The sequence below is a fragment of the Eurytemora carolleeae genome, unplaced genomic scaffold (assembly GCF_000591075.1).
Source record: "Eurytemora carolleeae unplaced genomic scaffold, Eaff_2.0 scaffold1566, whole genome shotgun sequence".
Lineage (NCBI taxonomy): Eukaryota > Metazoa > Arthropoda > Copepoda > Calanoida > Temoridae > Eurytemora > Eurytemora carolleeae.
The window spans coordinates 1159-13170 of NW_019397454.1; the positions used below are offsets into that span (position 1 = coordinate 1159).

Sequence of the window (12012 nt, forward strand, 5' to 3'; positions counted from 1 at the left end):
TTAATCTGATTCAAAGGATTGTACAAGCGTAAAATAAAATGCATAGATGGCAATATCCCATTTAAAACTAAAAGCTTTAATATGAATTATTCATGTTTTTGTTTTGTTTTATTAACTGATTATTTTTGTTTTTGGTTTTTGACTTGCGCATTCTTGCTTATAAGAAACGATGCAGAAATTATCAAAACAAAACACTTTTCTTGTCAGAAAACGGCGATATCTTCCACACTTTTAATCCGATTAAGTTTTCAAGGGTACCGGTGTAAATCGAGCATTGTCATCTTTGCATGGATGGTCACTTGAAATTACCCTTATACAGTCCCTTTTAGTTTAATATTTAATTTATGTGTCTAGATATTATATGGAGAAACAAGAATTGAGCAGAGAACGAGAAAACGATCCTCAAAATCTTTTTTGGCAAATACATCTTCAGACTCTAATTCAGATTCTGATTCTGATTCTGATTCTGATTCTGATTCTGATTCTAATCAGGTAAACTTGAAGATTTTGGTTAAAGGGATGGTTGGCTTTATTTCAAGTCTCCCTTCATGTGAATAGTGCACGCGAAATTGCCGCTTTAGCGATTGTATATTTAACCAGATGCAATTGCAGCCTGACAGTCAGACCGTGTCAACCTATAGTTGCACCAGCCAGCCTTGCCTACTGTACCGTGTAACGGGCGGGGCGGTACAAACTACGACCCTAATGGTTGGTTCAGCTGAGATTCAAATGTACATGATTTGAATGTTATGCAATAAGTTGATTAGTTTTTGGTTCTTTTTTGATGATGTTTGGACTTTAAAGAGGTTCCACAAACACAAGAAATGTCACACTATGAATTCTGTTGGATATAAAAATCTAAGTTTGAAAAATCAAAGGTTTATACTCAGAGCTGAAAACTTTTGAATGTGATATCCTTAATCCCGATCTGTTAATTAATCAGGAGATTAAATTCATGAGGTTTATAAGCAATATTTAATCTGGAGATTAAGAAAAAGAGTGGATTAAGCATTAATCCTGATATCCACCATTCTAAAGTTTTCAGCTCAGATTGCATAGATTGAGGGATAAGAAAATCACACCTTGTGTCAAAGACTTAATTCCTTTTAAGAGAACATAGTTTTGAAATATTGAAACTTTTCTTTAAAGTTTTTAAAAACGAACCAAAACAATTAACAACAATACATGTAAAGAGAAACAACTGTAACCATTCAATTCTGTACTTATAGTGTTACCATAAAAAAGATGGTATGAAATAAAGGAAATCTAAAGCCTGAAAACTGATGTGAGTTAATCTACAGAGTATTGGAAAAAATGTATTTACAAGTAATAAATGAACAAATAAAATTATACTAATGAATCATGGAAAGCCGGAGCTCTCTGACGGACTCTCCGCCTTTCATTCGCCTCGTACAACGAGTTAATCTTTCGCCTTCGGACTCTTTGTGAATACTGACTCATATTTCTGTTTTAGCCCAGGCTGCTCCTATTTTCTCCTTCTAAGCCGTGGTTCATGCCTATTGGCTTGAATTCAAACTAGGATCTGGGGAAACGGTGGCTTCGGTTTCCATGCGTTCCAACATGTGTTCAAAGCATGTTTTCTGGGTTGGCATTTTCTAACGACAAATATTTCTCCAAATTGGCGACTTATCATCCGCCCCACTTTCTGTCCGACCTATAGCTATATACAAAAGATCTAATTTACGTTGTCTTGTTTACAGGTCGGACTACTTGTACTCCGAGCATAGCTCTAGGTCTGTATGAGGACTGAAGGGTTTATATCAATAAAACTATCCACTCTGAGTTTAGCTCCCTGTTCGTATGAGAACTGAAGGGTTAAATCAATGGAACTATCCCTAATCCGAGCTATTGAGCTCACACTTGTTAATATCTTAGCTCCGGTTCCGTATGAGGACTGAAGGGGTTAAATCAATGGAACTATCCCTAATCCGAGCTATTGAGCTGGTTACATCTTAGCTCTGGGTCCGTATGAGGATTGAACGGGTTGCAAAAGTCTTATCTTGATAAGTTAGTAAGAAACAAATTCTGTCAAATTCCTTAATTGTCATTGCTTCATAAGTCCTCAGCAACTACAAACTAAAGAAAATTGTCAACACTGTTTAAGATAGAATAACTACAACATCAGTACTTAATCATCAGTAATAAAATGGTACTGTCGTGAAGCGGGTATTCGTTTCATCATCATTCATATTTGGAGGGACACTTAGTCTCAGTCCGGCCTTTAAACATATATTACATATACTGTCATGTTTTTCATATTTTTTTACTAATATCTATCAGGAATAATAAAAGAAAAGGAACCATTTTCATATTTTAAGAATTTATATGATGTATATAGGACAAAGGGTACAGCATACTTTTAGTTAATAAAACTGATATTAACCATACATACAGATCTAATAACTCCTATACACATTTGCTATATTAAAAAAAGGCTGTGGAAGTTCTTATTAAAGTTAACATCAGAATAAAAATCTTTTTGAGATTTTTAAAAAGTATAACTCATGCATGAGTTATAATTTTCAGGGCAACATATATTAATTCAGTATTATTTGATAAAAAAATGCTTTCTTTTGAATTTCAGGGCAACATATATTAATTCAGTATTATTTGATAAAAAGAATGCTTTCCTTTGAATTTCAAGGCATGATATATTAATTCAGTAATGTGATAAAAAATGCTTTCCTTTGAATTTCACCCTGCAAGAATTAATAGTGTAGTCAAGTAACTCACATAAAAAGTGCTTAAATAAAATTAGAAAGACGTCAATATCTTTTAAATAACAATTTTTGGAAAAAACGTGAAAAATTTCCGTAAATTGCAACTATTAAAAACTAATTCTCAGGGTGTTCCAGAAAACTTGTGTTGCGGGCTTTTTTATAGTACTTTTTTAGGAGAAGGGTGTTGGATTAAAGAATGTCGTTATTAAATCTAAAAAATCTGTTTTCTGGATCTCAAAGAATAATGCAGACACAAAACAGACGAAGGTAATGTATTTAAAAAAGAAGCCTTTAAATTGAAATATCCAAATATTCTGTTTCGTATGTTTAATTTTAGACAAATATTACACTAAAAAGACTGTTTTGTTTCGTAACTTTTTAAAAATCAAACAAAATACAATATGATAATATTTAATTATAGGACTATATAAATTACAAAAAGATATAAAAAGGGTTTTCTTAATTCATGTTTCCCTATAACTCAATGTTACTTTAGTTTAATCACATTTTTTTATTCGCAATAAAATATTTAACGTATTTGATTTCTGAAATGTCTTATAATCTTGAATTTCATTTTTTTAGATATATTATTCTAGGTTTTGTTCTTCACTTCCCGGAAAGCATTGCATCGTGTTGACTTTCTGATGAGCAGAAAGAATTCATTTCAGATTTATGCAACCCTCTCCGGGATAGGGCTCAACCTGGTAGGTCAAAAATTCAGGGATGAATGTACATCCCCCCCCCTCTTTTGAAAATCATTTCCCCTCTTCTTTTGAAAAAAAAATTTCCATAGAAGCTATTTATGAATTGGGTAAAATAAACTAAAAAGGATAAAAAAAACTTTCTTTCATGCCCAATTTTCCCTGATCTTCACAAATCATTTCTAAAAAATATACACCCCTGAAAAATGTTATCTTTAGTGAGACCCATAAAACTGTGGAACAGAAAGACGATCTTTTGCGTATTTATTGTTGTTTTAAACAAACAAGTTACTTAACATAAAGCAAACAAGTTACTCAACATAAAGTAAACAAGTTACTTAACATAAAGCAATCAAGTTACTTAACATAAAGCAAACAAGTTACTTAACATTGAACTTATCAAATGGGTCTGTGCACACTGCACTCTGTACAATTTTCTGTGTATCATGTTCAGTGGACTATTTGAATTCATAACTTGATTCTAAAAGTCGTCTTCCTAGTCCACTGTTTAATGGTTCTCATGGTAGTTTTGACAATAGTTCGAAGTTGATAAATATTGAGAATTAGTTGAAACACGGATAGTTGAACCACTTAAATATGTCACTGTCGGCCATGTTTAACTATCTGTTCTTAGTTCAACGACTTCTCAGTATTCAATAAATCTGACCTCAGTAAAATGAATAATTTTGCACAATGAGATATTTATTGCGAAAAAAACTTAGTCCAAACAGCTTTCAGTTGGTTTATATTTCTCTAGTTAGGAATGATATTAGATGAAATATTATATCATGCATAGCTCTTTAAATTATTATTTTTGGGATCTTTAATAAAAAACTTTATAAGATTGAATAATAATAAAAACATGTGCATGCAGAAAATAGCGGTAAAGTTTTCAGGTTTTGAAAAAGTTGGTTCGATTCCCATTTTTATAATGCTTTTATTGTATATATTTCTAGATAAAGGATGGATGTGAGATAGGACTAGTATCTGCTGAATGTATGAAGAATAAATGTATATATTTCTAGATAAAGGATGGGTGTGAGATAGGACTAGTATCAGCTGAATGTATGAAGAATAAATGTATATATTTCTAGATAAAGGATGGATGTGAGATAGGACGAGTATCTGCTGAATGTATAGAGAATAAATGGATGATTCTGGTGAACAGAGAATGGAAATATTTAGGTCAAGAATTATAAATTATTACAATTGAAATTTAAAAATTGTTAAATAAGATTAATATAAAATTATTTTAATAGAGTTAACACTCCATTTATATACATCGGTTTAAAAAGTACCTATATGTGAAATATAGACATGAAACTCTTTAAATAATTATGTAAACAGGTGAGGAGATATCTGCTATACTGGAGGTTTATCATTCAAAACACATTCAAACCTTTACCATTCACTCACTTTGGCAGGTAGGAGTTGAGTTTATAGTAAAATACGAGAATAGTAATGGTCATCGGAAAAAAAATGAAGGCCCTTTTCAATTAGCTAAAAAAGGCTGTTTCCTGGTTCTTATTCCATATTCATTGAAGCCTAAAATCTCCTAAGGTCGTTATATTTAGTTTGATCTGAAAGCAATGAATATTATTGCTCTTCTATTTAGTTTGATTTGAAAGCAATGAATATTATTGCTCTTCTATTTAGTTTAATTTGAAAGCAATGAATATTATTGCTCTTCTATTTAGTTTAATTTGAAAGCAATGAATATTATTGCTCCTTTGTTTAGTTTGATCTGAAAGCAATGAATACTATTGCTCCGATATTTAGTTTCATTTGAAAGCAGCAATGAATATTGTTGCTCCTTTGTTTAGTTAGATCTGAAAGCAATAAATATTAATGCTCTTCTATTTAGTTTAATTTGAAAGCAATGAATACTATTGCTCCTCTATTTAGTTTGATCTGAAAGCAATGAATATTATTGCTCCTCTAAAAGCAATGAATACTATTGCTCTTCTATTTAGTTTGATCTGAAAGCAATGAATAATATTGCTCCTCTATTTAGTTTGATCTGAAAGCAATGAATATTATTGCTCCTTTATTTAGTTTAATTTGAAAGCAATGAATATTATTGTTCCTTTGCTTAGTTTGATCTGAAAGCAATGAATATTATTGCTTCTTTGTTTAGTTTGATCTGAAAGCAATGAATATTATTGCTCCTCTATTTGCTCCTTTAAAAAGGATATCTGTTCCCTCAAGTGTGTTCTCTATACAGAAAGCAGGTAAACCGGAACTAATTTAAACCGGAACTCATTTTTTGTTAAGATTAAACCTCTTGTACTGTAATTAATTAATTTTTAACTGTATGTTTTCCTACCTACAAAACATTTTCCCTACATTTTCAGTAACAATAATGATAGAAGATTTAACAGATATTATATTTTCATTGGTGGATTTTCAAAACAAAATCGATATCGAACTTTCTGACACCGCAGTTTAGCCGTTAGACGTCATTTATTGGTTAAAACAAACCAGCCAAATGTATGTAACTTACGATTGTGTTTATGAAAATATTAAAAATATTTTCCTAATTTCAGATTCTGGATTTGAAACTAAAGTTGGACTGAGAAAACTTTTATTAGACCTGGGGAAAATACAATGTCAGGAAAAGATATTTGAAAAAAATTTCGAAAATTTTTTGTATTTAATTGCGATTAAAAGAAATTATCTTGTTGAATTTTATGAAGAACATACTCAACTCAAGATATGTTTTCGTAAATCAGTTAAAATATTCTATTAAAAACCTTTTTGTACAGGAACACGTATATTTACTTCATATTTTGATTTATGATGTTTCCTTATATTTTTTAAACTTTTAATGAAAAATAAAGTAACTGAGTCTTTGCTACAAACTCACAAAATCTAATCCCTATGTCTTTGCTAAGTTTGAAAAATCAAAAGTTTACACCATCAGGCTGCAAAGTATGGGGGTTAGAAAATTTGAGTTTGTGACAAAGACTCAGTTCCGTTGGTTTCTGCATACTGTCATTAATTTGGGGGGTGAGGCATTTATAATCTTATAACCAGAGTACTCGTGGACCATGGATCCTTAATCATGGATCAGGGATCTTTGATCCTTGTTCATGGATCATGGATTCTTACAAATGGATCCTAACTACTTTTCACAAGGCTGAACTATAATTTAAATATCTTGAATATCAGGCGTCCAGCATATTTCTGTCTGCAAGGAGGTTTAAATCATTAAAGTATTTCCATCTTGATGCTCCGGAATGGAACTTACTGAATGGATCGAAGTGTTCGAAGGGATCGGACGGATCAAACAGATGGGACGGGACGGATCTCCAGTTCCTATCAGACCTTGAATCTACGTTCATGATGAGACCATTAAAGAATGTAAAGATTAACACTTCTACTGTTTTCATGGATGGAGATTTAGCTTCGAATTCAAGGTAAACTTTTTTATCATTTTATCTAAATAAATTAGGATCAATACATTATCTACAGCGTGGCCCACTGAACATGAAAATTAAAATTGAAAAAAACCTAAGGATACTGTCAACGTAATTTCACGTATACAACTCCATTTACTCTAATGTAATGTAATCTAATTCACAATGGTCCGTTGAGGAGTTATGATTGTTTTTTATTCCTTTTAAAATTGACTATTTTTATTGCGGTTCTATGTCAAAGTGGTTTTTTGATTTATGCAGTAAGAGAAAAAGAAGGAAATAAGAAAGAAAATCCATATATCTGGCACATAATTTAGATTAATAATTGTTTATATTGTAAATTCAAATATTATTCAATCTAAACCCACTTTCATTTTTCGCTAACGTTTAATGTATTAACCTTCTTCATTAAGGTTGCGCATACCAGAGCAGAATGTTCATTTCTCTCAAGTGCATTTCTGGACACTGTTCTCTTTCCTCAAGAGCAGAGTTGTACTTCAACAAACTGAAGACAAGAAATTATTGAATTCTAAACAGGTAGAAATCACGTAGTTTTTATCTATCTAACTTTAATTTTCCATTTTCAAATATCCTAAACTTCACTTCTTTAATTGTTAATATTTTAAACTTTTACTCATATAGAAACGGATTAAAGATTTTGTTGGTCCAATTTTTGCACAAAATCTGATTAAAAATGTGGAAGACACAATTATTATTCTGAATCAAAAAGTGTTTATTATTGTGAGTTTCTCCTAGGGTTTCCAGCGAACAAAAACTTTCACGAAAAAAATACGAAAAAATTTTCGTTCGTATTTCGCAAACTTTTTTGCGAAATATTTCGTAGTTTTTGCGAGCAAACGAAATGCGAAAAAATTGGAAATTTTCGGTGAAAAATTTATTTTGCAAAAAATGCCAAATTTTCGCAAAACGATTAACCCTTTATTACTGGAAACCCTAGTTTTTTCATCGCTTTACATTAACAAGAAACCGCAAATGAAAATAAACAGTTTAAAGAAACGAAAACATGCATATCTAGTTCATTCATACTTGATCAGACAAAGCTTTCAAGGGTACCGTTGTAAATCGGGTGTTGCCATCATTGGTCACTTTCAGCTTCAATATGTTTCCATTTTTATCATTGTCCACAATTATCCAAAAAATGCAAATTGAGGTGAAATCAAAGGCCAAGGCCGCAAGGCGTTCCGAAACATCAAAGCCGACCCAGTCTAAAAAATGTATGCAATTTTTTATATTGCAATCTGAATCTTTTTGGTTCATATATTTTGTTAAAATTTAGAAGATTGAACTGTGGAAGTCAGGATGCCATCTGTACAATTCTAACCCCAACTATGAGATAAGGTCCCTAGAAGTACCCTTCAGTGTCGAGATATACCCCTGGATCCATGGGATAGGATCAGACATCAAACTATCCGACATTACGTCACTTCTTCTAGATTTGGGTTGGACTAAGGATTCAGAGTTCTTTAGAACAGTAGTTTTCGTCTACTTTATCAGGTTGACAAGTTAATTTAATGAATTGAACATTAGATACAGTGGAACCCATAAAACGGTAACTGGTCACGTGATTTCCGTCTGTACCACGTGACAATTATACTGCACTGTCATTGGCTGAAGTTATTGTGGCGTAACACGGACTATACGGATTAAATGTAATAATATTATCAATTTTATCTATTAAACATGCAAAATGCAAAATAAAAAATTATAATATGAGAAACCCCGAGATTCCCAGGCTCCTGTGGGATATAATTGTTTTCAGATTGGTTGCGTAATTGTTGAATTGGATCTGTTTAATGCAACAACTTTAATACAAAATCTGACATATGTCCGTTTTGGTATAATTTTGACACAGTTTTATGTCAATTTCACGAGACAGGAACATCAGATAGAAGTCTTATAGGTATCGTTCAAAACCTGAAATTCTTAGGTTTTATTCTATACTCCCTTTCATTTATCTTTTACAGTACATTTAAGTCGTCTTTCCATTTCTCAGTTCTATGGATCCCACTGTATATTGATTATTAAGGGTGTCCCACGAAACATTAATGTATTTGATGTAATTACAAAGAAAATAGTAAAATGAATCTGTTTACAAGTTACAATTGTGTTGTAAGTCCATGTTCATTGTTCATAAGACTTATTAAAGACATAGCTTAAATCTAAAAGTCGGCTTCTTGTTTCAGAATTTTCTGGTTCTCATTGTAATAAAACTCATGTTAATAGTACATGGTATGGATAAATATGGATATATTTTCATACCACAATGAACGATCGAAGCTTTAGAATAAAATTTAGTCTGAGTTTAAAAATTATAAATGTTTTAATAATGCATCTTCTTATTATTATAGTTTGAATGGAACTGGAAGGATTCGACTGCCAAAAAATCCGCCAAATATGTTGGTAAGATTTTTTTATTCCTATCCCGATTATGCTTTTTTTTGTCTAATATAAATTTTTTTAAAAATTTGAAAAGTACGTCGGAAAATTGTTGAAAAATAGATATTTTCATTTTTGACAAATATTAACATGTGAGCTATGATGTGACTCATGATATTACATCCATTTTTCAAAGGCTTTCCACAAAAATTTTAGACCTGTAGGCTGTAGCTCAATTTTATAAAAAAGTTTTTCTTGAAACACCGACCTATAGCCGGTTGGCCGTTCTCCATCCTACCTTAGGCATAACAAAATTGGGGCAAAACTATAAAGTTAAACAAAATGAAAAAGTTTGAGTGCTGTAGTGATCCGTTTTGAAATTATTAAGAAAAAACTCGTGAAATAGAAATTTAAAGAAATACGTTGAATACTTGTATTAAAATTACTGAACAGTTTTACTTTAAAGGAACTAATTTGTAATGTAATTTCAAGTGACCCTTCGTTTAAAGAGGGCCAGCCCCAGGGGGATGATAGTTCTCTGCCTTTGAGCTCAGTTAGCTGTACTGTACACTTAAAACTGTTTACTAATATTGATATAATATAGGATAGGCCAGAATCAACTTATAATATGCAGTACGCTCTCGGTATAGTTTTTGGCCTATAAAATTAGTAAAGGACTTGCGTACACATCACTCTATACACTATAACCTCGTTGGCCAGCCCCAACCAGCTCCGATTTACATCAAAATTTGTTTAATCCTTATTAGACCAATAAGGGTTTGCTAGTTTAAAAAGTGTATAATTCTGATAATATCCTCCCATTGTTTCTGCAATAGAAATGCGCAAGCTAATTTTAATAATGGATAAATTCATCATCAGACAAAGCTTTCAAGCTTACCCTTGGAAATCGAACATGCCATTTTTTTCATGGAGATTAACTTGAAATTCCCACAGCAAATTAACAAACCTTTTTTTGCAGAATAACAAAATTCAAAAACAATACATGATATTATTTTCTTACAAAAATTTTTACGAAAAGTTTAAATCGTATTATTTAGGGATTAAAGTGCTACAACAGCTTTAAATCTGTAGGGGCCATGCTCCTTCATCATATTGAAAGTAAGGAGCCGGTGAATAAAGTTGTGGAGCCGGGATGCAAAACTGGGGGTTTAGGCTCCTATATTCATCATGGTGTTCTGGAAGAGAAGGGTGGAATAGCTTTAATTCTCTTCATCACTAACAAGTAAGTTACTGAAAAAATTAACTTTTTCTACTTGAAGTGACGGCTTTGGAATCTTTCAAACCTTTATATGATCAAAAATGTAATAATCATATCAATGCTTTTCTAATTTGAAAATCATTTTATTCTGACAATTTTTTGGGACTATAGAGCAGGTGCCCACACTCTCCCTTCTCTTTCAATCCCTAATTTTTCCAAGGGGGACGTTCCCCTCCCCCCCCCTTAAGCCGCCTCTGCAGATAATTATTTGTTACGATATTCGTCTTTTCTGGCCCCCCTGTATTTATTTTATTCTCTTGGATCGACTGAATTAATAATTTCAGGTATATTATGTTGGTTCTGTTGAACAATATAACCGGCGTGTGGAAACTGGATTGGAGGATAGACACAGCAGAGCTCACTCAGATTCCGGTCATCTCAGATAACCAGCTTACCTTCATCCAGGTATATAAATATATTCATCCAGGTATATATTTTCATCCAGGTATACATTTATCTAGGTTTACACCCTTCCAGGTATACATTCATCCAGGTATACATTCATCCTGGTATACATCCTTCCTGGTATACATTCATCCACCTATATTTTCTTCTTTCTGTTCATTCATCCAGGCATGCACATTCATCCAAGTATACAGAGTTACCAACAAAAGATGAGACTGTAAATACGACCTGAAACTCTGAACGAATGGCAATCTAAAGGTTAAAATAATGTTTTGCCTTAAATTTATTCTTTTTATTGCTTTTTAATGAACTTATGATATTTCCGGGGGGGGGGGGGGTTAATTGGATTATTGCGCGCGAAGTGCACTGATATTTCTTATCCCCCCCCCTGGCAGAAATCCCCCCTTGAAATTTGTACATTGAATTTGGTAAATTTTATGTCAAAACCATGAGCAAGCTAGGATGCAAGGTGGAAACTGTGAATTAGCTATATTTGGATTTTAAAAAAAATATTCATTTTGAGTAAGAATTTGGCGCCGCAGGCAAAATTTTCTTTTATCTAATCAAATTCAAAATAAAAAAATTAAAGGGGTAGAAGGTGTCTGCCCTCTCTTCTTGCACTCCTAATTTTTCCAGGGGTGGAACATCCCCCCATTCCCCAATTTTCCAGAGAGAGGGACGTCCCCCCATTTTCCGCCTTTGTTAGGATTTTAAAAAGAAACAAGTTTACTGCAGGGAATAGTAAATAAAATATATAGAGAAACTGGAAACAGACAGTTGTCTCTGAAGTCTCATTCTTTGTGGACAACCCTGTATATACCTCTTTAGTTGAGCCCATAAATATGTTTAGGGGTGGGGGGGACGCCCCTCCAATTTTTCATCCTCCGCCGCCCTCCCCCTCTTTGCTGCATTTTAATAGATAGATGTTTCAAGTACGTATGTCACATAAAATGTGTTTCCGATGAGTGTCTAGAAATATTGAACACAAATTATATACATAGATGTTTTACGTACGTATACGTCACATAAAATATGATTCTGATGAGTGTCTAGAAATATTGAACACAAAT

General features: G+C 32.4%; 1 protein-coding gene across 1 annotated transcript in view; it reads left to right on the forward strand.

The window, feature by feature from the left end:
• Positions 1–333: 333 nt before the first annotated feature.
• Positions 334–12012, forward strand: part of LOC111714385 (uncharacterized) — a 15557-nt gene continuing 3878 nt past the window's right edge. The window contains exons 1-13 of the mRNA XM_023489483.1: positions 334–492; positions 2916–3008; positions 3338–3445; positions 4537–4627; positions 4790–4866; positions 5580–5673; positions 5989–6056; positions 6614–6861; positions 7275–7398; positions 8159–8376; positions 9231–9282; positions 10317–10501; positions 10822–10942. Of these exons, the coding sequence (XP_023345251.1) occupies positions 3386–3445; positions 4537–4627; positions 4790–4866; positions 5580–5673; positions 5989–6056; positions 6614–6861; positions 7275–7398; positions 8159–8376; positions 9231–9282; positions 10317–10501; positions 10822–10942 (1338 nt within the window). The 5' untranslated portion in view covers positions 334–492; positions 2916–3008; positions 3338–3385. The remainder of the gene's footprint in view (positions 493–2915; positions 3009–3337; positions 3446–4536; positions 4628–4789; positions 4867–5579; positions 5674–5988; positions 6057–6613; positions 6862–7274; positions 7399–8158; positions 8377–9230; positions 9283–10316; positions 10502–10821; positions 10943–12012) is intronic.